General features: G+C 38.2%; 1 protein-coding gene across 2 annotated transcripts; it reads left to right on the top strand.

Annotated features, from left to right (window-relative positions):
* Window positions 1-6,946: 6,946 nt before the first annotated feature.
* Window positions 6,947-26,840, top strand: GEMIN2 (gem nuclear organelle associated protein 2). 2 transcript variants are annotated; one of them, XM_004436379.3, is made up of 10 exons: window positions 6,947-7,124; window positions 7,519-7,603; window positions 8,981-9,070; window positions 9,350-9,409; window positions 12,544-12,657; window positions 14,335-14,379; window positions 15,528-15,596; window positions 20,769-20,879; window positions 22,631-22,689; window positions 26,419-26,840. In XM_004436379.3, exons 1-10 carry the CDS (start codon window positions 6,955-6,957, stop codon window positions 26,456-26,458), a joined length of 843 nt encoding a protein of 280 aa, XP_004436436.1. In that variant the 5' UTR covers window positions 6,947-6,954; the 3' UTR covers window positions 26,459-26,840. The 2 variants fall into 2 exon arrangements, with proteins under 2 accessions (XP_004436436.1, XP_087278442.1); XM_087422316.1 differs by lacking the exon at window positions 20,769-20,879.
* Window positions 26,841-27,073: the final 233 nt, after the last annotated feature.

Raw genomic sequence — 27,073 nt, 5'->3', positions numbered from 1 at the left:
GAAGGAACAATGAGCTAGGGTGCAGTAGGGATGTATTTGAAATCTGCAATCACTGTTTACAAGATGGGAATGTTCCAGACTCACGCATGACAGGTAATGAGCAGGTAAGTGCATTCAGAGGACAGTGCCCGTTTTGGATATATCTTCAAAACCAGGAAAATATGGAATAAAGATTTGGGTTTGCTACAAACCCACCTTGTGCAGGTCCTGGCACAAAATGACTGTCCCCTAAATATTCGTGAATGAGCATGAAAACCTAAACAATTATAAAATATCATCATCATCATCATCATCTTTAAACTGTAAAAATATAAAATCTGACATAAGCCCCCCCAAAAAGTCTTTTTTAAAAGCAAATACTCCTAAGATCATTACTTCCTCAAACTGGCATTTTTCAAAATGCCAGAGAATATTAAAAAGACAGAGAGAGAGACAGAGAGGTTATATTTATGGTCAAATAAAGTCAGGAAACAACAGTTAAATTATGTGAAATAGGTCTCTTGACTTGTCAGGGGTTTTAATATGCTAATATTCATTATGAATCTTTAAGAGTGGGATCTAAGTATATTTCCCAAAGATATTGACCTTGGAGCTTTTTTTCCAAGGACTCTCTGCAGGCAGGTATTCTAAACACCGATGACCTTGTCTTCAGTCATTAATTACCTTGAATATTAGTTAATGTGTAAGAGCCAGTACTTTCCTTCCTACTTCTGAACCCACAGATGTTTCTACACTGGAGATTCCAGTACTACACAGTTGGTGAGGTATGATAATGCAAACTTCCTGGAATTTTATATGGTCACCACCAGATGGCTTCCACCTCTGCTTTTTCTTGTTGGTTTAATTCTTTCTCTAGGATAAATGAAGCAAGTGCAATTTTTTCTAACATGGATTCTCTTCCATTTGTTCAGATGGTGATATTATAAGGCAGTGGCCAACTATTTTTGGAGTACTCACTAGAAAAAAGCAATACTCAGATTCTTCTAACTTTGCATTTTCAGCATCAATAGTGTGTCAAGTCCATATATACAGGAAAATATGTCTGGTGTTCTAGTCTGCACACAAATGACTACATTCATATTAGATATAATAATAATAAATAAGGCTAATTAATAAACCACACATGAGAGTTATGGAATTCTAAATTCAAATAGACCTTAGTGATCATTTAGTCCAATTCCTGTACATAACAAATGACTATGAGGATAAGAGAGGTTAAGTAGCATATCCAAGGTAAGGGTGCTGACAGCACTGAGTTTTCATTTCATACCTGTCTTTTCCCCTTTAAATGCTCACATGACTTGGCATTATAATTTCTAGCCCTTGTTCAAATAGCAACTGTTTGTATTCCACAGAGTAACCCCTCAGGAGTATACTCCAATACCACTTCATTCTGTCACTCTGACCAACTCCAGAATCATTACTAAGAGTTCAGGCAATCCAACCCAACAAATGAAATCCTTTGAGCTGCTCTTAAACCATTTATAGTGGCCCAAAGAAACAAAACACAGTGATCTACTGACAGGTTTTTTTTCTTTTTATCTAATGTTTATTTGATTTGTAAAGAACATAAGAATTATTAAAACCTATATGGCGAAGAAGAGAACTCCTACTTTAAAAGGAAGGAGCTAGGTTTGTATTTTTACTTTAAAAGAGGTGTGAAGTTTTGGTTGGTTTGTGTTCTATGATTAAACTAGACCTTGCCTGGACTCTCTCACATCAAGCCACCTTTCTAGTCCTCTTTGGATCTGGACCCAGAACTTGAGGACAGCATTCTTAGAGAGGTGAAGATGGCTCGTGCCCAGAGGGCGTGTACTAAGACACGGATCTCCTTGCATCTGTCCTCACTTCCTCTCTCTAATCCATGACCAGCAGCTCACAAAGGCTCTTATTTAGCTACTTATCTTAACTGAGCTGTACCTGGTGGATCACAGCGATGCAGAGCAATGGCTCGTAAGTCTGACAACCCAGGAAAGAATCTCGACTCCATCCACTTCCTAGTTATGTGAACTAGGCGTGTTACGTAACTTTTTCTGAGCCACAATTTCATCTGAAAACAAAAATAACAATAATACCTACCACTTAAGATAACAACATATTGTGATGATTAAATGAGATAATCTATACAAAACAGCCCTAAGAAAGAGAAAAGCAGCCTCTTCACCCTGAAGGATCAAGACAAAATTAAGACCACTCTGTAATCGTGTCTGAAGTCAGACAAAATCAAGACAGTTGTGAGGGGAGGGCAAAAGTGGTAACAAGGTGATGGATGTACGGATGTACGGTGATAGACAGCAACTAGACTTTTAGTGGGGAACAAGATGTAGTCTACACAGAAGACGAAATATAATGATGTACACCTGAAATTTATACAATGTTATACATCAATGTTACCTCAAAAAAAAAAAATCAAGAAGATTGTCCAGTGAAGCCTCTCATCACTTACTGTGATTGTATAAGCAAGAGTTTAAACCTGGTGATCAGTGCCTCCCCTGCTCCATTACCCTCATGGAAGGGTGTGCTGGTTGAGGGTCAGGTGGAGCAGGACAAATGTGGGGGTCATCTCACTGTTGAGGGAGCCCCGAACAAGAGGCTCCTGCAGATTTATCAAACCAGGGGCATGGGGGGTGGGGGAGAGGAGAGCGGCACTAGGAGTGGAGAAGTCCTGGGTACTGAGTTAGAGTGGGAAAGTTTCCTGGAAAGGAGACCTCCAAATGGAGACCCCTGGGCTAGGAATGCAGCTGTGCATAAGAGCATGGCCAGCCAGGGGGCCTGAGTCCTTGACTGCAAGTTCCTTCAGAGACTGCAACGCACTGGCTGGGTGCACCAAGTCTGGCGTGGGGAGAACAGTTTTCCCCTGTGAAGCCTGCCGGGTAAAGTCTTTGTAATTACTTTTGGTCAGGCCTGAAAAACCACAAATAGATTTTTAACCAGGAGCTGGACTCTTCAGAATTATCCCTGTTTCCTGACAGCAAAGCGCCACTGTCCCCAAATCACCTAACAAAGCCCAAATCCTACAATATATAAGTTAGTTCTAACCCCATCTTACTGAGACATTGCCTGGTTTCAGTAACCACGTGACTATAGGAGTATTCTGGTGGTCTCTGGTTGAAGGGCATTGACAGCCCCTAGCACACAGTAGGAAGATACTCCGTAAATATTAACTATATACAGCTACATTTCTCACAACCCTGTCCAGCACCATTCACTCCCTACCTTCTATGCATTAGCCACACTGACCTCCTTCCAATTTTTCCACCATGACCTACTTCCTCCAGCAATAAGGCCTTGAACAAACTCTTCCCTTTACCTGCTGAGACTGAATATACAAACAGACAATGGCCAGACCATACACATAAAAAAAGGACTCTGACCCACAATCTGCAGCAATCACCCCAGGAAACCAACCTATTATTCTACAGTAACCAGGCTGGCAACAATCCAAGAAGCCAAACAATAACCCCGGTAATGACTGTCCCAAAATAGCCAGAACTTCATTAATAATTGACAGCTTTCCTAATTTTTTTCCCCTGCTTCCAATTTAGAACCAACCAGAGAAAGCAAAACATGCACCCCCTAACCAATTTCATAGGATGTCCCACTTCTAGGCAGAATAGGGTTTCAGGGCATACCACCCCAAAATATGCCACTTTGGAACACTAATTATTTTGAGTTAAAGGCACTTGAAAAACAGCAGATGCAAGAAAGCTGCTCTGATCTTTTTTCTTCTTGAAAAGAAGAGATAAAACTCTCATGTGAAAGGCACCCTCTCTAAACCAGGAGAAAGGAAGACCTTCTTATCACCTGACATGGGGAGTTAAGGCCAAGATACATCTGTACAAACAAACCTTGTTAAAGTAACCTTTACCTTCCCATTTACTTTTCCACAATTAACTGCCCTAGCCCAAATCCCTTCGTCTTGTCACAATTTACTATTTTCACAATTTACTATTTTTTGTCCAACCTAGTATGTAAACTTTGGGCGCCAATCTCTTTGGGTCTTGATTTTTCTTGTCAAGGTTCCCATGTACATGTAAAAAATACTAAATAAAATTTGTATCCTTTTCTCCTGTTAATCGGTCTTAGGTCAGTTTAATTCTTAGGCCCAACCAGAGACCCTAAGAGAGTAGAGGAGAAATTTTACCTCCCCTACAGCTTTCTCATGCTAACAGCCTCCCCTTTTTTCCAGTATAAGCTTTCCTACTTCTCTGCCTGCCTTTGAGTCTTTGCCAAAATGCAAGTAGTGGAGGCTGACTCCCTTCTTATAGCCAACTCTGAATAAATAGTATTTGCTTGTTCTCATTTGGTCAGTCTTCATTTATCTCCACACTGCAAGGCTCTTCCCCTCCCTTGAAATGTTCCTTAATAGAACTTATCACAGTTAACCTTTAAAATTCATCTGTGTCACCGTTTGGTTAACATCTCTCTGTCCACTGGACTGTAAGCACCACAAGAAAAGCAGCTCACCACTGTCACTCCCAATGCCTGCCCACCACAGTGCCGGGCACATAACAGAAAACCGATAAATAACAACTGGATGTCTAAATTCATTCAAGTTTAACGGCATAAAGAGGCAAGTGAAATTTTAGATTGTGGCCAAGGAAAAAAGAACTGAGAAAGTAGGATAAGACAGAAGAAATTCTAGTGTAGTAGATCTTAAAGAATAGGGAGGGAAAGGATAAAATGGATAGGCTAAGCTTTGTTTCTCGCTTGAAATGCTTCTTAAAATGTCCACTTCAGGGCCCCACAACCAATCAACAGAATCAGAAACTCTGGAGGAGAGAGTTACAGGACCCCAGAGTCTCTATTTTAAATAATTTCCTCCAGATAATTCTTATACACACTAACATTTGAGAATAACTGAGCTGCTTAAGGGGATATAAATCACAGGGACAACTTTTGCATTTAGCTCTGTAAGGTTGACAACAGAAGCCACCATCATCAATAAACAGCTGTTGAGTGTTCTGTTCTCACAACCCTCATATAACTCCAACAGCCAACCACCAATGTAAGAAATACTGAAATACAAAAATCTTTCCCTTATAAGCTGAGAAGTGACTGCAAATCCTTGAAAATGGGGCACCAGAGGGAGTTGAGTACCTTAGGAATAGTCTTCCTGGGAGGAGGTTAGATGAAATGGTATTTATAGTTTTAGAAGTTCAGCTTTCCAAAAATTAAGCTTTTTCAGAATAACTTCATCAACAAAATAAACTTATTCTCAGCTGTCCCATATCTCACTGAAACATTCAAAAAAACTTAGTGCAATTTCCAATTTATAACCATATTAAAAATCTGCTCCAAAACTCACTACTAATTCTTTTGTCTGATTAGTTTGAAGTAGCAGAAAACAATCTTTATAAATTTTTAATTTACCTTCCTCTCCCCTGAATGAATTCATTCTTGTGTATCTAAAATTTTAGAATCATTTCAGAATCATTCGTGTACTTTATTACACACCTCTTCTTTTGGAGAATAATCTATTATTCTTTCCTGGACAACCTTTGTTCCATTCTGCTAGTCCTCTCCTTTCTTCCTTCATCCATGCGTAGTTCTGCCACATACTTATACATAAAGTCCGGTGTTAAGCATTGTTCCATTGGTGGTTGGTCTACTAGGTAATCACCTGTTCTTTTCTCCAGAAAAATGGGGAGAAATTGCTAATAAGGAAAAAAATATATATATATATTTGTAAGGAAATCCAGAACTGAAGTCTCTGCTTACCTTTTCTAATTTGTTCTTGATTATAACCAAAAAGTTTGGGGACGAGAGTATCTTCCCATATTTCTTCTCTTTAAGTCTGTTTCTTCCAAAATCAGTAAAATTTATAACCAAGTAACTTCCCAGTTTGACTGCAGCCAGGCAGTGTCTCTCCAAGTCTCCCAGTTGCTTAGTTACCGTTCATGAGCACTAATTGTTCAGCTCTTAACCTAAGGACTGTCCTCCCTTTATCTTCAACCAAGAAAGTGACATTCTGGTTTCGAAATCAATTGCTTGCAAGCTGAAGGCAGTGCTTCAAAAAAAGAAAAGACCTTAAAAATAAACATAAACCTTAGAAAATAAAAGTCAATTGCATTCACTCAGAGTTTGTTTAGAAAGAATGAGAAATAACACTTGCATTGTTTCTTGCAATTTATGACCCAGCACAAGCTACTTACTCCATTTCTGCCCTGTTTCCTCACCTGTCAAGCGGAGATAATAGTACCCACCTCACAAGATTCGCCCTAAGGTTAATAATGCTAACTCCCGGGTGTTGGCATTAGCTTTATCCTTTGCACTATTTATATTTAAGCAAAGAGACCTTTCTGAAAAAAGAAAAAAGTGGCGGCTACTCTAGGAGTAACATTCATTTCAGATAAACCTGAAATGATAAAGATAAAGCGATCTTTGAAATAACCAAGCACAAGAAATTCCTCTGGAAAATTAATTTTTCATTCATTTGGCGTCAGATGAATCCGGTGGAAGTGGCTCCGCCCCTTTGGGAGAAAGTCACAGTTGTAGGACTTACCCCCTTTCGGTCGCTTTCTTCCCCTACAAAACCGGGGTAATACCACCTACTTCAAAAGGTGGCAGTAACATTACACTACGAAATGTATGTGACCTGTCTACCGGGGGCTTAAAACTTGAGAGCTCAATAAATGATCATTACAGTAATATCGCTCATTAATTCAAAAAACATTTAAGGACCCCTCACTACTACGGACCCATAAAGGTTGGTAATCCGCAGTCTTCACCCGCACCTTAGAAGAGAGAACGGAGGATACCACGCAGGCGCACTTCAGAACCCCTTCTGCCAGGACCTAAATTCGCGGTCTCCATTACACCACCGGAGCCTTAACCTCGAGACAATCAGCATGTTTGCTTACGCGCAATTACGCCCCCTACGTCCGGCCTCTCGCTCAACTCCGCGCCAAAGGTGCGTACTTGTGCGCCTGCGCTGTAACCTAGACTTGGCGCATGCGCTGGGTGGGACTGGCTGGATTGAAAGCAATGGCGTGGGTACCAGCGGAGTCGGCAGTAGAAGAGTTGATGCCCCGGCTGTTGCCAGTGGAGCCCTGTGACCTGACAGAAGGCTTCGATCCCTCCGTACCCCCGAGGACGCCTCAGGAGTACTTGAGGCGGGTCCAGTGAGTGATTCGGCCCCGAGCGGTTGGGCTGGTCGTCCCCCTGCCCGCGGTGCCCCGCTCGACCCCAGTGTGTGATAAAGCCCCGCCTCTGTGGCCGGCCCTCGTCTCCCGCCTGTTGGGGTCGGATCAAGATCCCCTGATTGCATCTTGCCGTGGGCGCGTTTCTATGAACTTAATTCTGTAAAACCTGATTACCTGTGTCAAGATGTGTGCTCTTAGATTTCCTTGGTTTCAACCCAGATAATTTCAGAAATGTGTTGTTTAGTACCTCAACTGCGGTTCTGAACTTTTCTTCTGATTTCGTAATGAACTGTAGAAATGCATCACGCGTTTTACTACACATGAACAAAGCACGATAGTAATCACGTTTCTTGCATTTATCATTTATTTGTAGGATCGAAGCAGCGCGGTGTCCAGATGTTGTGGTAGCTCAAATTGACCCAAAGAAGTTGAAGAGGAAGCAAAGTGTGAATGTTTCTGTGAGTTTTATTACCTGTCAGGGGGTATTTTTACCCCCACAAATTAAAAGACCAAGGCTCTTTCTATAATATCTGACAGTATCAATTATGAAGTAGATAAGATTTGACTGCACCCTGCAAGGTTAGACATTTGCTTGTACTTTTTCCCTCAGAAGGATGGTTGGCATTTACTGCCTCCGAAGAGGCTTTCAGTAACCCTGGCATTCTTGGAGATTTGCTCATTCTTGAGGGACATGATCCAATCCTAAAGGAGTCTTTAAATAGGTTACTTACGCTATCCTTTGTTTTTAAGGAACCTTTTTCCAGTTCTTCATAATTATTGGACCGGTGTTTTATTTAGTGTAGTTTGCATGTTCTAAATTTGACTAGGTTTTCTTTTTGGAAACCCAAATATTTTACACTTTTCCAGCTACTTGCACACTGTGAACGTTTTCATTCTTTTATTTATCCAGCACATTTTTATTAAGCATCTAGGTTGTGCCAGGCACTGGGAATACAACAGAGGATGAGACAGGAAAAGTCCTTACTCTTGTAGAGTTTACATTCTCCTGAGGAAGACAGAGTAAACAAATAAACAAACTAACTAATTACACGTTTGTGACTATTACTATGAAGAAGATTAACATATATAATGACTAATAAATAACAGGGAGAACTACTTTACATAGAGCAATCACAGAAGGTCTCTGAGAAGGTGCTATGTAACCTAAGGTCAGAGGAGAGCTGCGGTTTTTAAATTGTGATAAGTCCTTTTCCTTTTATGTTCGAAATCTGATGTTTATAATCGCGAAATTTTAATTGAGACACCGTAATATGTCATATAATTCCTTTCGGAAGTTTTTAGATGGTGAAAGATGATGTCTTATATACCTAGCTTTTAAAAAGTGACCACAGTAAGTTTTATTTGAAGGCAAAATGTGATCAGTTGTGAACTGTGTGCTGTTTTAGGAAACATAAGTAGCCCTTGTAAAGTCAAGTGTCTTAAATTATTTGTCTACATTCTGCCCATACCAAAATTCTTTATTTCTCTTTTTGTTTCAAACTGTTTTGCTATTATAGAAGGATAGGCCTAGATTGTATCTTCAGGGTTCAGATCATTTAGGTTTCTTAGGAACTCCAACTATAAACCATTCGAGATTGCTCTTATTAAAGTGACTATATAAGGATCTTTTCCTAATGTTTTAAACTCAGACATAAATAGTAAAGTGAAATGCCTACTTTTTTGCATCTGCAAAAAGTACACTATCTTTATTATATAATTTTAATCATTTCCCTTATTATTGACTCTCCTTCTTGGTTCTGCTTTTACTCTGTAGAGGCATGAGATTCTAGTTATACCACTAACATTGATTCTAATGTTTGTGAACTGATCTCTAGCTGTCAGGATGCCAGCCTGCTCCTGAAGGATATTCCCCCACACTTCAGTGGCAACAGCAACAAGTGGCACAGTTTTCAACTGTTCGACAGGTAAGTGTACTTTAATCATTTAATCAAATTAAACTCCTCCCTCCCTCCTTCAGATTTATTTCTGTTCTTAGACTATAGTTGGAAAAATAAGATTCCTGATTCTGAAGTATAAAGATAATATTTATGGATGAATTACCAAATTATTATCGTAATATTAGACATAACACAGTTTGAAACATATTTTCCAAGTTTTAGGGTTGTTAGAATGTTGTATAGAAATTGATTTATTTTCAGTTATCCCTTCTCTGAAGATCACTTGTCTGAGTTTTCTTCCTCTAGAGTGTGAACAGACATAGAAGTCACTGGAAATCGCAGCAGTTGGATAGTAACGTGACCATGGTATGTAAGTTTCTCTGTTTAAGTTGTCCAGTGTGTACCTATTTGAAATAGGCCATATGTACTTCCAGTCTTTTAAAGATTCACTTTCTTAGTCCATGTTATTTTCATTCTCTCCCATCTACCATTAATAGTAGCAATTCCATTATATTAGTAGCCTGAAAAGTATAGAGTCAGTATACAACAATGCAAGTTATTTTCATGACAGTTTTAATCCACAGCATCTTGAGAGACTTTGGATGGGTAATTGTTAGGCCTCTACAAGTTTCTAAGGGTTCTTCTAGACATTTGCTTTTTAGGAAATAAATACATTTTCATATTTACAAAAAGATTGAATAAAAGCTTATTGGATTTTCCTGATGAGGAAGTGGCGCCAATACCAGTAACAGTGCCTGTCACACACGCCGGAAAGTAGTATTTCCCATGTTTTATCACGTTGGATATAATTTTAAGCTCTTCAGTAGATATTTTCTATCTGGACTACTGAATAAAAAAAGAGAGTTGGGGAAGAGATAAATACATTGTTCCGGGACAATACTTTTAACCTTTTAGGGAGTCTCATATTCATCCTGAGAATCAAATGAAAGCTATTTATCTTCAGAGGAAAAAAATGCATCTATGCACACAGTTTTACTCAAAGTTTCAGGTGGTTCATAGATTTCAGATTTTAGAAGCATCCTCTAGGCAGTGCTTCCTAACGTCTTATACATGGTAGCACGTTGGGATAATGGAGGAGGCTGTTCATATAGTCTAAGCCTACCAGCTGAAAGCTGAGAGATTCAGTATATGGCCTCTCCATGCTTCTTCATACCAGATGGAAGCTCTGCTCTAGGAAAAGGATGAAAGGAACTAACAGCACTTGCCCAAGATCGTTTAACTCATAGAAGGTGTAGCTGAGATTCAAACCGAAGTTTGTCTGACTCTAAAGCCTTTCACAGCCAGCCTTGGAGGTCAGTGGTTAAGATTCGCTCCCACCACCTCAGCCCAGGTTTGTTTCGCATTGAGGGACCCACACCACCCATCTGTCAGTTGTTGTGGTGGCTGTGTGTTGCTGTGATGCTGAAAGCTATGCCACTGGGATTTCAAATACCAGCAGGGTCACTCACAGTGGACAGGTTTCAGTGGAGCTTCCAGACTAAGACAGACTGGGAGGAAGGACCTGGCAACTCACTTCCAAAAGATTGGCCATGAAAACCCTATGAATAGCAGCGCATCATTGTCTCATAGAGCGCCAGAAGGTGAGACGATGGCACACAAAGACCGGGCAGGGATCCACTCCGCTGTCCACAGGGTCACTAGGAGTCAGAATCCGCTTGATGGCACTAAGAGCAAAAGCCTTTCGGCAGGGGCAGGTAGGTAGGTAGATATCTTTTTTTATTGCTCAGCGTAAGGATTTTTGGGTACATGCTTACTAATTTAAGAAGAAGCCATATCGATAACATTATGACAATATAATTTTATAAAAAATGGAAATGATCTAACATGAATCAATAAATTGTCCTTCAAAACTGGAAATTATGTAGCAATATTATATGTTCACATGGCGAATCTAAACATTATGTAAATAATAAAATGAAAAATTTTTAAAGCATGCTTTGATGGCAACTATGTGAACATAAACGTTCATTTAGTGATTTATTCAGTCATTTATCAAGCACTTGCTATATTTAATAATCAGGGTATTCAGTGCCACTTGAAGCAGAAACAGTCTGTGACATAAGGGAATAATGGGGAAAGGTGGATACATTGTTCCAGGGCAATAGGTGTTAACTTTTTGGGGGTCTCCTATTTGTCCTGAGGATCTAAGGAAAGCTATTTATCATCAGGGGGAAAAACTGCACCTGTGCAAAGTAAAGTGCAAGGTGTTGTGTACAGGTAAAAATTGTTTGGTTAAGGTAGTTATATTAAGGTGAATGCTTCTCCCCTCTGGTCCTGCTTTTTCCACCTGGCAATGTAGAATAAATCTATTCCTTCTTTGTCTGGACAGCCCTTCATTTATTTATTTATTTTTTTGTTTATTGCAGTAACATTGGTTTATAACATTGTATAAATTTCAGGTGTACATCATTATACTTCTATTTCTGCATGGATTACATCATGTTCACCACCCAAATACTAATTATAATCCATCACCACACACAGGTGCCTAATCATCCCTTTTGCCCTCCTCCTCCCCCCTTCCCCTCTGGTAACCACCAATCCAATCTCTGTCTCTGTGTTTGTTTGTTGTTGTTTGTTGATCTCCCTGACTACTTAATGAGTGAGATCATAGGTATTTGACCTTCTCCCTCTGACTTATTTCACTTCGCGTAATACCTTCAGTGTCCATCCATGTTGTCACAAATGGCTGGATTTCTTCGTTTCTTATGGCTGAGTGGTATTCCGTTGTGTATATACACCATATCTTCTTTATCCAGCCCTTCAAGTAAGTGACGTATGTAACCACGTCTGCTTCCCTGGGATAAAGGTCCTTCGTTGTAGGCATTCTTAGTGCGTTTTTGTTCCATACCCGCTTCCATCTACATCACCCTCTTTTGAACACACCCTTGCTTGTCAGTGTCCATTAAAGTGTGATCCAAACTGTCTACATCCCACGTATGGTGTGACCCTTGGGCACTGTGTTAGTTTGCTAGGGCTGTCCTAACAAAACACCACAGGTGGGGTGGCCTAACAAGCTAATTTATTTTCTCACAGTTCCGTAGGCTAGAAGCCTCAGATCAAGGTGTCAGTAGGCTTGGTTTCTTTCGAGGCCTCTCTCTCTGGCTTCCAGATGGCCGTCTTCTCACTGTGTCCTCACGTGGTCTTTCATATGTGCACGTGCATCCCTGGTGTCTCTGTGTGTCCAAATTTCCTCTTCCTATAAGGACACCTGTCAGATTGGATTAGGGCCCATCCTAAGATCATCATTTTAACTTAATCTCCTCTAAAAAGGCCTTTTCTCCAAATACGGTCACATTCTAAGGTACTAGAGGTTAGGGCTTTGACACATGAATTTTGGGGGGACACAATTCAGCCCATAACAGGCACCATATCTTTGTGTTGAGGTAGTGTGAATATGGAGAAATCCTCGCTTCTTTTTTCACTGTTCAGTATTTAAAAAATACATAGAAATAAGTAAATTCATTTTTTTCTTTTAGCCAAAATCTGAAGATGAAGAAGGCTGGAAAAAATTTTGTCTGGGTGAAAGGTTATGTGCTGAAGGGGCTGTTGGACCAGCTACAAGTGAAAGTCCTGGAATCGATTATGTACAAGTAGGTGACATGTGGATACACAGATCAGAAAGGGTTCTAATTTTGGTGCATCATTTAGTATAAAGACTCAGCAAACTACAGTCTTGGCCAAATCCAGTCTGCAGTCTATTTTTGTACGTTTTTGTGTTTTTAAAGGGTTGTAAAAAAAAACAAATACTATATGACTGAGACTAAATATTAGAAAAAAGCCTAAAATATTTACTGTCAGACTTTTTACAGAAAATGTTTGCCAACCCCTGACTTCGTTTCTTGGCTCTTTAAAAATTGGCAGCCCAGTTTCTAAAATAATGTACTGTGACTTTTTTTAAGTTGGCTTCGTATCTCTTATGTTATAGCTGTGTGATAATTTTGTGAGTTAGATAGGATTCAGGGGTTTTTTTTAATGATTAGGCATGGGTCTAACAGTGAGTTATGAGTAATTAAGGAAAGAAAGGAAAGTATCTGATACAGTTAAGTGCTTAAAATGCTTAGTAAACTGCCTATTCTGGAGATGGAATGTTGAGGGTATCTTTCAATTTCACATGGCTTTATTTTCATCATAAATTATCTGGCCAGCTGCTGCTTGTCCTTGAGGATTCACCTGCCCTCAACTTTGCAGGTGTTCCTGTGGCCCCACTGCATACGTCTGCGTTACTGCTGCCTCCCTGCGCCGTGTTATCTGTTCCCTTCAGTAGACATGTATTGTTTGCTATGTGGTTTTCCCATTTAAAATGAAGTTATCCCAAAAATATAAAAGTTCTGAAAATCACTAAAAAGACCAAGAACCCAATAGAAACAGCAAGCAAAGGATATAAATAGCCATCTCACAGAAAGAAAATGTGGATTGTTCTTATGTGAGAAGATGCCCAAACTCACTTGTAGTAGAAATGTAACTCATAACTCCACTGAGCTGCAATCTTTCAGGTAATGTTGGCTGAGAAACTTTGATAAACTGTGTTGACAGAGCTGGGAAAACAGGCCCTCTTGCACATGGTGGTGAGAGTGTAAACAGATTCAGATCTCTAAGGAGCTAATTCAGCAGTTTCTTATGCAACCTGTTGTTCTTTTGGATAATATCCCTAATGTATATTACACTTCAAAATGTGTTTCAACTTGACAAAGAATTAAAATTTATTTATGTAGATTGTTTTTACAAAATATATACAAGTAAAATACACCGTGTGAAAGAATCATTTAAGGATGCAAGAGTTTAATGCATATCCTCTTAAGTTTCTCTCAAGTTGGTGTTGTTTTCATAATCAAGGCTCTCAGCATTAAACTCCAAGTAGTTTTTTTAATTGTATCAGATTAGGTTTGAAAAAACTCATTCTAATTCAAGGGCCCTTAATTCCTGAAAATGTTGGCTTTAGCTGAAGATTTTGAAAAAGTTGACATGTGAATGTCATAGTATCAATAGTATAGTATCATTTTTTTAAATGTCATACTTTAACACTTTCGTTACTAAAATTATTCTTTATTTTTAAATTTACATATTCAGATTTCAAGACATTATTTTGTTGGGCATTACCAGCATAATAGTTGATGGAATATTTTAAGGTAATGGGCAATGAAGGAATTTTCTTTTATCCGTTCTTTGTTTTTAAATAACAGTGTGGTGAGAAATTCACCAGTTTGAAAAAATAATGAAGCCCCCCTTATAATATCATTTAGTAAATTTCAGTCTCATTTTTCTTTCAGATTGGTTTTCCTCCTTTGCTTAGTATTGTAAGCAGAATGAATCAGGTAAAATCCATCTAATAAGGATATATATATATGTATGCATTCTTTTGGTTGCAGTGTGTGAGAAGGTATTTGAAACATTTACTGAATACTACAGTATGCAAGACCCTGTCCTAAACCCTTTAACAGTTCTTATTCAATCCTTACTACAACTTTATATGGGGAGTTATTAATATCCGTTTTTTATAGATGAGGAAACAAAATTGGAAGTTAAGTAACTTGTAGGTGGTTTTCCTGCAAGTTTTAATGGCAGCAAGGGGATTCAGTCCAGGGTAATCTAATTCCAGAACTCATGCTCTTAGTCGTGGTGCTGAACTATTCAGTTGTGTACATTTCAGTTATAAGTCTTAGGTTCTGGGGTTTGAGGTAAATAAGATTAGATTGCTATCTCTAGTTCCAGATGTCCTACACATTCCATTAAGAATGAAATACCTAATTTCTTGGGTCAAAATGGGAGAAATACGGACTTTGATTCTTCAGTCTTTAAGACTAGGAACTCTGTGACCCATTTAAAGAGCAAATGAAAACTTTGATTGTTTCGCCTTCACATAGCATTGGGGACCCTTGAAAGATCAATTTATTTAAGGGTATACGCTGTTGTATATCATATACTGGCTGACAGTGTCGCTTACTGGATCATTTGTGTGAAGATACTGTAATAGTCATACTAAATTCGATGAGAGTGATTTTTGTAAGTGTCTAACTCTGTTTAATGAGCCAGAGAATATTTTCAACAGTTTGATAAATTCTATCTGTAATATTTTTACAGCAGATCTTTCTTTACCTTTTTAGATTTGTACTTTGATTAAATGAAAATTATCTGAAGATATTTATGCAACGATTTTTTTTAAGAGCACATGAAATTTTTCAAATAGTTACAAACTAAATTTGTGGTTACAAACTAAATCCTGGAATTGAAACCAAGGTATTATACTTGAAAATGTATAAGAATATTTGTCTAAAAAGCCTCTTCTCACTGAGTGAGCCATCTAATCAAATTACTAGATTCACAGTTTTCTCTGGAAGTCTAAAGAATGGGGCCATTTTAAATATCAGAGTTGCTTTCTAACTAAACTTAATGAAACTCATGTTGAACTTGTCAATTTTTTATTACTAATACAATTCTTCCATCTCCTTCCTGCTTTTTTTAGGCAACAGTAACTAGTGTCTTGGAGTATCTGAGTAATTGGTTTGGAGAAAGAGACTTTACTCCAGAATTGGTAGTATTGCATCTTTTTGTTTTCATAATGCAAACAAAATTATATATGCTTATCTTATGTGTGAGCTATGACTCTACAGTATTTCTATATGTGTGTGTGTATTATACGTATATGTATAACTATATATAATGCAAACAGTGCTTGTTGTTGTGAAATAAGGAGCTTACACTAGAATGTAAATCAACATACTAGCTTCATTGAGAAAGTCTTGCTGTGGAAAAAAAAGTCAACTAAAGAGTTGATTTATATCCTGGGAGAAGCTGCTTATCGTGGCAGACCAGTAATAAACAGGTCACAGACTGGCAACCAGTCTGCAGACCCCATTTTGTAGCACTGGCTTAAAGAAGTTTGAAATGCATTTTCTAAAATGGCCTTGAAATCCAGTCCACGAAAGAATATCAGAAATACCAACAATAATGGTATGCACTGTGTACCAGGCATTGTTCTAAGGACTTTGTAGGTAATAACTCCTCGAATCCTCCAATAAGCTATGAGCTGTTATTTCCTCTTTACGAATAAGGAGACTGGAGCAAACAGGGATCAGGGACTTGCTGAGGGTCACACAGGTCATAACGGGCAGAACTGAGACTCAGGCCCGGGCAGTCTGGCTCTACTCTTAACAGCTGTGCTGTACTGCCTGTCTGTTTTATTGCTGTATATTCATAGCTCATTTTCATCTCCAAAATTGGGTAAATTTGTTGGGCTTTATATAAATGAATTATCTGCCTAATTCTATAAGAAGAGGTTTTATCATCCTTTGAAGTTAGATTTCTTTTTTTCGTTTGGTGAGGAAGATTTACCCTGAGCTAACATCCATTAGCAGTCTTCCTCTTTTTTTTTTTTTTTCCTTAAGGAAGATTAGCCCTGAGCTAACATCTGTGCCCATCTTCCTCTATTTTGTATGTGGGATGCCTCCACAGCATGGCTGATGAGCAGAGTAGGTCCATGCCCGGGATCTGAACCCACAAACACAGGCCACTGAAGCAGAGCACATGGAACTTTAACCACTCGGCCTTGGGGCCAGCCCCATGAAGTTAGATTTAATTTTTAGAGACAAATATTTTTCACAATTGAGGATATTAGTGAGAGTGTATCTGAGGCTCCAATGCTCCCTGTCAAAACATACAATATAACCTTTGCCCTCAGAAGCTTACATGTGCTGGGAGAGACAGACACACCCACACTGCAGTATAGTGTGTAAGTTCCCCAGCCTGCCATGCAGCCAAGTGGCTAAGTTTCTTCCATATGTATAATGACCCTATTCTATATCACTAGATTTTCATTTTTGATTTTTATATTTTCATTCTTAAATCTCTGCTATATAACGTACTTTTTTTTTTTTTTTTGTGAGGAAGACCAGCCCTGAGCTAACATCCATGCCCATCTTCCTCCACTTTGTATGGGACGCTGCCACAGCATGGCTTGCTAAGTGGTGCATGGGTGCGCGCCTGGATCCGAACCAGCGAACCCTGGGCCGCCGCAGCAGAGCGCGCGCTTAACCGCTTGCGCCACACGGCCGGCCCCTATAACGTACTTTTTAAGGGGAAAAAATGTATGTTTAAGATCACTGTTTCTGATTCAGTGGTCATGCGTGTCTTTTACATAGTTGTAATTAGTGTATATATTCTGGTTTTTTTAGCTCATGTTTCGTATATATATTTCTATATCAATGTAATTTACAGAATTGCCATTGTCTTAATGTCTCACATTTTACTTTGATTCTCTCATTATTGACCATTTGAGTTCTTCCTTATATTTTACAATCATGACTAAATTATAAACATTTATGCTAATTTCTTTTTTTATTCATTTCTCAGGATATTTCTAGAATAGAATTATTGGATCGAGGTTCTATAAGCCTTTGTTACATTCTGCCAGATTGCTTCCCAGAAGAAATGAACCAGTTTATAATGCCATCAGCAAGGGATTCTTAATATTTCTCTTCCCTGCAACCCTATAAGTTGAACCATGTGAAATTGCCTTTTTTGTAGGTTAAAAACATTTGATTATCAGCAATTCCTTATGGTTCAATCTAACATTTTATAATTTGTGTTTGTTTTTCACATTTAATGAATTTATAGTAGTACTTCAAAGTAAATGTAATTTACATTTCTTTTGGTGTCAGTGAAACAGTATTTTTCCCATGCATTGGTATTATATTCCCATGTATTAGCTACACCTTCAGTAGACAGCTTTGTTCATATTCTTAGGCTGTTTATTCATTGGAATCTAGATATTGAACTTTAAATTCTAAGTTGGTTCTTTCTGTTTGATAGTGACCTTTTATCAGTATTATTTTTTTTTTTTTTTTTTTTTTTCCCCTAAAGCCCCAGGCGATAGTTGTATGTCATAGTTGCACATTCTTCTAGTTGCTGTATGTGGGACGCGGCCTCAGCATGGCCAGAGAAGCAGTGCGTCTGTGCGCGCCCGGGATCCGAACCCGGGCAGCCTGCATCGGAGCGCACACACTTAACTGCTAAGCCACGGGGCCGGCCCCTATCAGTATTGTTTAGCTGACCTGTTTTCCTTCTCTTTTTTTAATCTTCATTTTTTCTTTGGATTATTTTTTTTAACTTCTAAAGATTACCTACTCAACAAGGTGATAAGTTTGACTTTTCCTGCTAATTAGTGGAAACATATTACCAGACAGTAGTGGTATTTGCTAGAGGAATCATTAAAGTATTCCTGAACCACTGACAACTGATGTGCTCAATTTTAACCTGATTAATCCTTTGAGTCTTATTCTGAGTATTCTGTATCTTAAATCAACAGTGTTTAATTCCTGTATCCAAATAACCATACCATCAGAATTCTAATATTGAGAATATCAGTGTTTAGAGTAAAACCTGTGTCACAGGAAGTTTGCTTATCATAAACCAGCAGAAGGAAAAAGGAACTTTTTTTTATTTGTGTAGTTAGGATTACTTGTCTAATATTTTTTTGAGAAATACAGCCTTATTTTATCATCCAAGTGTGAAGCTATTAAGGAAGGTTTTCAGCTGTTCAGTTTTGTGTTTTGCTTTTAGTTTTTAGCATATTGTCACAGTTGCCCGCTGACTTTGAGAAAAGGACCCTTTCAGTATAGATACATCTTAGACAATCAGCTCCTTCTAAGTGTAGAGGCCATTTGAATACCTGAAAGCCAGTTTTCTGTAGTAAATGTGTCCCTGAAAATTTGAGTCAAGTTGAAATGTCTAATAGCTTTTTTAATGTAGAAGAGAATTCTGCTCACTGTTTGTAAAAGAAACCTGGATGTGAATCTTTTTAAGAAGAAGTCATATTGATTTGGGGTTGCTTGAGGAGATAGCTTAGTGTTGCATAAATTGCTATTTAAACTTTGTTCTGATATTTTTCAGGTTTCCCCACAGTGATGTGTTGCTCAGCATAAACTCAGTCATATACACTGCTGGTGGAAATATAATTTGTTATAGCCTTTCCAGGGTGCAAGTTAGTGATTGTATCTCAGAAACTTTTATGAACATATGTACCTTTTGACACCACCATTTCATTTCTAGGAATTTAGCCCAAGAAATCAATCAGAGATGCTCTAAAACTTACGTTCAAAGATATTTATCACAGTATTTTTTTGTATAACAGTAACAAACATCCGAAGTGCTTAACAATAGGAAATCGGTTAAGTAAATTATGGTGCATCCATGGAATACTCATTTCACAAATATTTTAATTAAGCTCCTATTATGTTCCAACTCTAGACTAAGTTCTAAGGGTATAATATCTATCATTACACTCTCACCGAGTTTGGGGAAAGAAAGAATAAATTAGCAGTGACAGGAAAGTATGATAAGTGCTTGGTTAAAGAGTATATTAGTGCCATGTTGAGACTAATAATATTCTCTTGTTAATCCCGTTTAACCACTCAGGAAATGTTTATTATGTATTGCAAGTGAAAAAGATGGCTACGTTATTAATGTTATTACAGTGATGGAACTGTGTTTTTTTAAAGTTCCTACATATACATAGGAAAAAGATGAACATTTTAAAAATTAGCAGAGAGCCGGCCCCGTGGCTTAGCGGTTAAGTGCGCGCGCTCCACTACTGGCAGCCCGGGTTCCGATCCCGGGCGTGCACCAACGCACCGCTTCTCTGGCCATGCTGAGGCTGCGTCCCACATACAGCAACTAGAAGGATGTGCAACTATGACACACAACTATCTACTGGGGCTTTGGGGAGAAAAAAAAAAAAAGAGGAGAATTGACAATAGATGTTAGCTCAGAGCCGCTCTTCCTCAGCAAAAAGGGGAGGATTAGCATGGATGTTAGCTCAGGGCTGATCTTCCTCACAAAAACAATAAATAAATTTTAAAAAATAAAAATTAGCAGAAATTTTATCTGGATGATGAGATTGTAGGTTTGTTGTTTCCTTTGTGCTTTTTGTATTCTTCAGTTTTTCTGCATTGAGTATATATTCCTTTTGTAATTGAAAAGAAAAACCCATTTTAAAAGGGGATGGGAGGGCTGGCCCCGTGGCTTAGCGGTTAGGTGTGAGCACTCTGCTGCTGGTGGCCCGGGTTCAGATCCCGGGCGCACACCGACGCACCACTTGTCTGGCCGTGCTGGGGCCGTGTCCCACATACAGCAACTAGAAGGATGTGAAACTATGACATACAACTATCTAGTGGTGCTTTGGGGGAAAAATAAATAAAAAATTAAAAAAAAAAAAAAAACGGGGGGGATGGGATAAATGTAGCTTGCCATGGTATTTATAGAAGTATCACAACATTATTTCATCTAGAGTATAGTTCCTGTGTGTAGACCCAGGGGATTAAGTTATAAAATGGTTTGTATATCTGTCTATAGAGGGCAAAGAAAAAAAAATGTGTCTTAATTTTTGCAAAGATTAATACACATCTTAATGTAGTTTTCTACCTTTGAATTAGGATTTCAACTGTAGTAAGAATCTCTGAAACAAACTCTTTGGGGGTTAGGATATTTTGAAGCATCTAATGTTCTGTGTCTATAGTTCAGAGATACAAAAGCAATCACCTGGCTCTCTGGATGACCCTTTGTTGTCTGTATCTAAACATAATACAGTTAAATGTTCTATGAGTTTATTCATAGCAAATTACCAGACACAACATTGGACATTTTTTAAAATAAGGTAAACTTATGATGCAGTATTTGCCTCCTTACTACTTTTTTAAATTCTATTTAGGGAAGATGGCTTTATGCTTTATTGGCTTGTCTTGAAAAACCTTTATTACCTGAGGCTCATTCACTGATTCGGCAGCTTGCAAGAAGGTGCTCTGAAGTGAGGCTCTTAGTGGTAAGTTACAGCTTACTACAAGTTGAAAGCACTCGCTAGTTTATGTGGTGATAAAGAAGGATTCCAATGAAATAGGAAATTGTGTAATATTTTATTAGCTGGGATTCGATTTGTCCACATAATAGAAAGGCCCAAAATAACAGTAGCTTAAATAAAATGGCAGTGTTTTTCTCAGATAAAGGAGGTCTGAAGGTAGGCACTACCCAGGCCTTTGAGCTCGGCCACATGTGCCTTCCATCCTCAAGCTCACCTCATAATCCCAGGTGGCTGCTGGAGCTCGGCCGTTATATTTCACTACGGGAAGCTGGAAAGAAGAAGAGAGGAAAGTCATCCCCTCTAAAGAGACTTCCCAGAGGTTCCACAAGCACATCTACATGGCTCGTTGGCCAGAATTTAGTCAGGTGGCCATAAGGAACTATAGGAGATGTTTACTTTTAGCTGGGTGGCAGTGTGCCTAGCTAAAAATGAGCCTCACTTGCTAATTAGTAAGGGGAGACAAGAAGCTCGAGTGGCCAGCTAACAGTCTGGCTCAATTGTTTTGAATTTCTCCATCAGACCCTTCCTCTAACTCCTGCCTACAGCATTACAATATAAATTAATTTGATGCCTGATTAAGCCACTTCTGATTTTTTTTCTTTCAGCCCTTCTTTCTCCTCCATAAAATGTATACTTGTTCTCCATTGACTGCTCCAAAATATTTTCATTAAACATCCATGATATGGCCCAAACTAACTTAACTGGCCTGTATTCCAAGCAAGTATACTTGCTACCCACTAAATACTCCCCAGCTTTGTTCCTAGATCTTATTCCCTCTCCAGAAGTGCCTTTTCACTCTCTTCCGATCTGCATCTGAGTACCATTTACTTTTCACAATCCAGCTCTTATGTCACCACTTTCTATGATACTTTCCCTCATCCTAACAACTAAAAAGAACCTCTCCATCTGTTTTCCCAGTATACTTTGTGTCTTTTCTGTGGCACTTGACACATTTTTCCTTTCATTAAACCTAATATGGATATTTTATCTTCTGTACTATTGGCAGGTAATATGTTTTATTCAGCTTGGTTCCATATAGTGCTTGGCACATAGAAGAATTGAATACACTAATATCATGGAAGTGTGTCCTGAGTTTGAATTAATATCTGTTATAACATTCCTCAATAGGTTTATTATTCTATTCTTTAGAATGTATAAAAATAAATTTCATACTCTGTAAGACTACTTCCCATGTGTCTTTGAGCTGTTATTTTAACAAATATTTAAAGTGACCTTTGTAAAATATATAGTTCAGGAACAACCTCCATAATAATTGAGAACCCTGATCTGGAATATTTTCTGGTATGTCTTACACTGGAAGCCACGATTTCACCTCTTGTCAATTTTAAGTTCTTTAAAAAATATTTGTATATTTTTTTTCATTACTGTCCAGTTAGGACATAGGCTTTTTCTGCTCTACTTGGAACTTGGAACCAGGAAGTATCTCTCCCCCAAGTCATCCTCCTCAGAGCCCTCAGCTCTTGCTTCTTTTCCCTGTTTGGGACCTTTCTTTAAAAGATGATCTTAGGTGTTTCTCAAAGGATCATTAATTCTACAGTTTTCTCCTTTTTCTGTGAGGTTTTCTAAGATTTCCCTGTGATTATTACTATCCTCTAATAAAATTTTCATGTTTTGCATCTTAAAAGGAAATTTATTTCAAAAATATTAGGGGAGAAGAGACTACACTTTAAACTTACTTTGTTTTTTTTTTTCAGGACAGCAAAGATGATGAGAGGGTTCCTGCTTTGAATTTATTAATTTGCTTGGTGAGCAGGTAAGTAATCGTTGGCTTCTTGCTTTATAATAGGATTATTAATGGTGGTAGAGAGTACTGTGTCCATTTTACAGTGGAGGAAATTGAGGGGTGAGGAAACAGTATTATATGTGTCACAGTTCCCTTTGTTTCTAGCTTTTTTCTATAAGTAGTGCTGCACTGAACATCCTTACACCTACAGCTCTATTACTTCCTAAGGGTCAATTCCTAGAAACAAGTTAAGGGCATGCATGCACGTTAAAACTGAGGTATTTCTTGCCAGTTTGCCTTCCAGAAAGCTCATACCATTCTGTGTTCCCACTAACGTGTCAGTGAGAGTTCCCATCTTCTATTCAACACTGGGCATTTTCAGTTGATATAAATATTTCCATTCTAATAATAAAAAGATACAAATTATTTTTATTTGCATTTGTTTGATTACCAGTGAGGGGAGAACATGTTTCATTTTATTGAGGTTGTATTTTTGTTTAATTGCCTGTGTGCTGTGTTCATTTTCAGTTGGGACATATTTGTATTCAGTATGTGTTTGATTTCGTTTCTTGAAATTCACCTGGATTTAATTGAAAACTTTTTCATATTCTCAATTCTTGCATGTTAGTACGTGTGTATATGTACTTATATGTGTACACACAACTATTGCTTTTAGGTTTCTTTTTGGACTTGATATTTTTGTTCATTGGTCAGTGCTTTTACTCCAGTGCCAATACCTTTTTAAAGCTTTATTTATATTTAAATATTGAGAAGGTAAGTAATCCTGTGTCCGTTTTTCCCTCCCCCAAATAGGACACTTTTTCAGAATACACACACATTCAACATGTAGTTTCTTGATCTACAGTAGTTATGCTGCTGATGATAGTTAACACTGGGCAGAGAGAGGTTAAAGAACTTTCCTGCCATCACAAAGCTAGTAAATGGCAGAGGTACGGTCCAAACCCAGGCAGCTTTACTCCAGACTAAGCTCTTTACTATGCTGATCACCAAGTCAGTACCTACCTCATCTGCAGGTAGTAGGATTAAATGAGAGGATACAGCATTGCCCTGAGCACTACGTATACAGTATCTCTAATCCGTCCCACGACTCGGGATTCTTATTTCCTTTGCAGATGAGGACACAGTTTCGGAAAGATTAAGTAATTAAGGTTCAGTAAGCTAGTACTTAATGGAACCAGAGACTTAAACATATCATCTGACTGCTAGTCCACTGATATTTTATAATATTATGCAATTATGAGAGAAGAAATATCCAAGTGTATTGGTCATTTTTTTTTCCTGAAAAAGTTAGGTAAAAATGGAAAAAAATTCTAGAGTAGAAAAGTTTCTGAGGGCCAGCCCCGTGGCTTAGCAGTTAAGTGCGCGCGCTCCGCTTCTGGTGGCCCGGGTTCGGATCCCGGGTGCACATCGACGCACCGCTTCTCTGGCCATGCTGAGGCCGCGTCCCACATAGAGCAACTAGAGGGATGTGCAGCTATGACATACAACTATGTACTGGGGCTTTGGGGGGAAAAATAAATAAATAAATAAAATCTTAAAAAAAAAAAAGAAAAGTTTCTGAGACTACAGGCTTCAGTTAGGAATACTTATAGATGATTATAGTAAATTTGAAAAAAGTAACATAGGCCTTGACTCTGTTTGCAGTAGCAGCTTCAGTACAAGTGCCGGATATTGTTATAAGTCTCATGTTTTCTATTGTTGCTTTTGGTTGGTGGTAGCTTTAAGACATAACTGCTAATTCATAGAAATACCTACTCAAATGAGTGGAATCCCATTCAGACAGGATCCAATAGCTATATGTTAGCCACCTTCATTATTTTACCAAGGATAATTTTTTTAAGCTTCTTATTATGGAGATTTTCAAACACATACAAATGTAGTAGAATAAACCCCCCAGACCAATGCATCACCAGGCTTAACAATTGTTAACTCTTCACCAGGATGTTTCATTTATCCCATCTTTTTTGTCAGTGTATTTTAAACGAATCTCAGACATGTCATTTCTTCTGTTTTAATGTATCTAGCTGATAAGGACTTGTTAAAAAAACATGACTGCAATACTGGTATCACACCTAGTAAATTTAATAATAACTCCACAGTATCATCTGATGTCCAATCCATGTTTCATATTCCGTAATTGTCCCACAAATGTCTTTTCACTCTTGAATTGCTCAAATCGGGCTCCAAGTAAGATGGGCTCATTGCATTTGTTTGAAGTCTCTTACGTCTCTCCATTAACCCCCTGGGTTTTTTTCTTTGCCGTTTATTTGTTGAAGAAACTGGGTCCTTTGACTTGTAAAATTTCCCACATTTTGGCTTTGACAACTATATCTTCATAGTGGTGTTTAACGTGTTGTTTTCTGTAAACCGGAAGGTAGATCTAGAGGCTTGGTTAGAGAGTGTTTCTTGTTTGTTTGACAAGACTCCATGGTGCTGTGGTGTCACATCAGGAGGCACACAGTGTCGAGTTGACCCTCTGTTAGTGGTGACAAAGTTGGTCACTGCATTCAGGTAAAGGGATATTGTAGTCGTTATTCTTTTTGATGCTCAAATTGTCCCATCTCTGGCCAGAGGGAGCCCTGCAGGCCGAGTCCTGTGCTTTCTGTCACATAACCCTCGTGGTCTCTGTAGCGTTCCTGCTTTCTGGGCTACCAAGATGACCCAGCGGTGTTTGGGATATTCCTGGCTCCAGCTCTGGAATCAGTCTTTTCTCCCAGGAGTGCTCGTTCCTCTTAAAGTAGAAAATGGTATTTAGAGTCCACAATTTGGACATTAGGGAAGCTACTTGTTATTAGGTTGGTCATTGCATTTAGGCCTTTTCAGTGAACAGAGCTAGGAAGTATGTATTTTTTAGAAAGAGAAATATAAAATTGTGTTCAAATTGATATTTAAGTTGTAATTTAAGTTTACATGAGTTTTCTTTAATGTTATATTTCTTTTCTCGTATGCTGAAAATTTGGGTTTCTGATGACATTAACATAATTGTTGGCTTTATCCTGCAATATGCACATCATAGTTTCAGAAAAGCAATACTAATAATGTTACTGATAGTAAAACCATTGAAATCACTTTAAGAATTCTTTGTAGTTCTTTTTGTCTCTGTTGTATCTCACTAGGGACATGTATCAGAACATCATATTTAAGTTCGCTTGAAATTATTTTCCTCTGTGTGGTTATGCCACCAAGTTGATACATAAGATTCATTTGGTGGAGTTTGATTAGTGATTTCTTTTTTTGCTTGTTTTATAATCACATAAAATATTTACATTGTTCCCAAGTTAAAATTATAATTCAAGGTACATTTGGAACATTTTAGAATCTACCTTTATCCTCTCTAGCCTCTTTTCTCCCTTCTGTAGTTATCTATTTTATTATTAATTTTTGGTTTATCCTTAAAGTCATTGTTTCTTTTTAAAAGTATAAGTAAATATATATAAATATATCTGCATCCTACACATGCATTCCTACACATGCTCACAAAAGGCAGCATACTAAAATACTGTTGTGTACCTTGTTTCATTCACTTCATAAATCCTGGAAATCACACTGTAGCAGTGTCGGTATTTTCCTCACTCCTTTTTTACGAAAGCCTCGTAGTCTTCCACTGTGTAGATGTCCTGTAGTTTGTTCAACCAGCCCCGTTATTGGTGGACATTTGAGTTGTTTGTGGTCGTTTGCTATTACAAGTAGTGCTGCAATTAGTATTTTTAAGCATACATTAAATTCTTTTCTCACTAGGTATTTTGACCAGCGCGATTTAGCTGATGAGCCGTCTTGATGTAGCTGGTCTCTCAGGGATAGAAGATACTGGTGATGAAGGCAGCCTGCGTCTGAGGAGGCGCAGCGCCAGTTCACGTGCAGGTTGCATCACAGCTGCAACACCGTGTGAAGGGCCTCATCTTCACCTGTGCACCTGCACTTGCTGTCCAGAAGACAGACTGTATCGTTTTGAGTGTCTGAAGTATCTTTGGAAAATCCCACCCAGATGTTAATGAACAATTTAGACAGTTTTCTGTAATCACATGCTTTTAAAACAAATTGAGTGTCATTTATTGGTGAAGCATCCTGCACAGAAACTGTATGATGACATTTTACAGAGGCCCTTGGTGCTGTTTCATTGTTATTTACATATATACATATAAAATTTTATTGAAAATGTGTTTTCGTTACTAAAATTTTGTTCTGACTCTTGAACAAAAGACAATGGATAAATGTCCTTAGTGTTAGAATCAAGGTAATCTAGATTAAACGGCAACTGTGCTCGTAGTTGGCAACAAAATTAATCAAACATTTTCCCTTTAAGCTCAATACTTTTATTTTTAAATACTTTATTGTGCAAACAAAACTTTTTCTTTACAAATAATTTTTAATACCTTAATAAGTCAACTGTTTT

The sequence above is a fragment of the Ceratotherium simum genome, chromosome 3 (genome assembly GCF_057802395.1).
Source record: "Ceratotherium simum simum isolate JZ-2026a chromosome 3, ASM5780239v1, whole genome shotgun sequence".
Classification (NCBI taxonomy): domain Eukaryota; kingdom Metazoa; phylum Chordata; class Mammalia; order Perissodactyla; family Rhinocerotidae; genus Ceratotherium; species Ceratotherium simum.
Note: the sequence above shows the minus strand (reverse complement) of the source record. Positions and strands in the feature narration are given on the sequence as shown.

Excerpts from the sequence above, each read along its gene's own strand:
- GEMIN2 (XM_004436379.3), top strand. The coding sequence starts at position 6,955 with ATGCGCTGGGTGGGACTGGCTGGATTGAAAGCAATGGCGTGGGTACCA. Across the intron at positions 14,380-15,527 it reads TTGTAAGCAGAATGAATCAG|GCAACAGTAACTAGTGTCTT; the intron begins GTAAAATCCATC and ends TGCTTTTTTTAG. Across the intron at positions 20,880-22,630 it reads CTGAAGTGAGGCTCTTAGTG|GACAGCAAAGATGATGAGAG; the intron begins GTAAGTTACAGC and ends TTTTTTTTTCAG.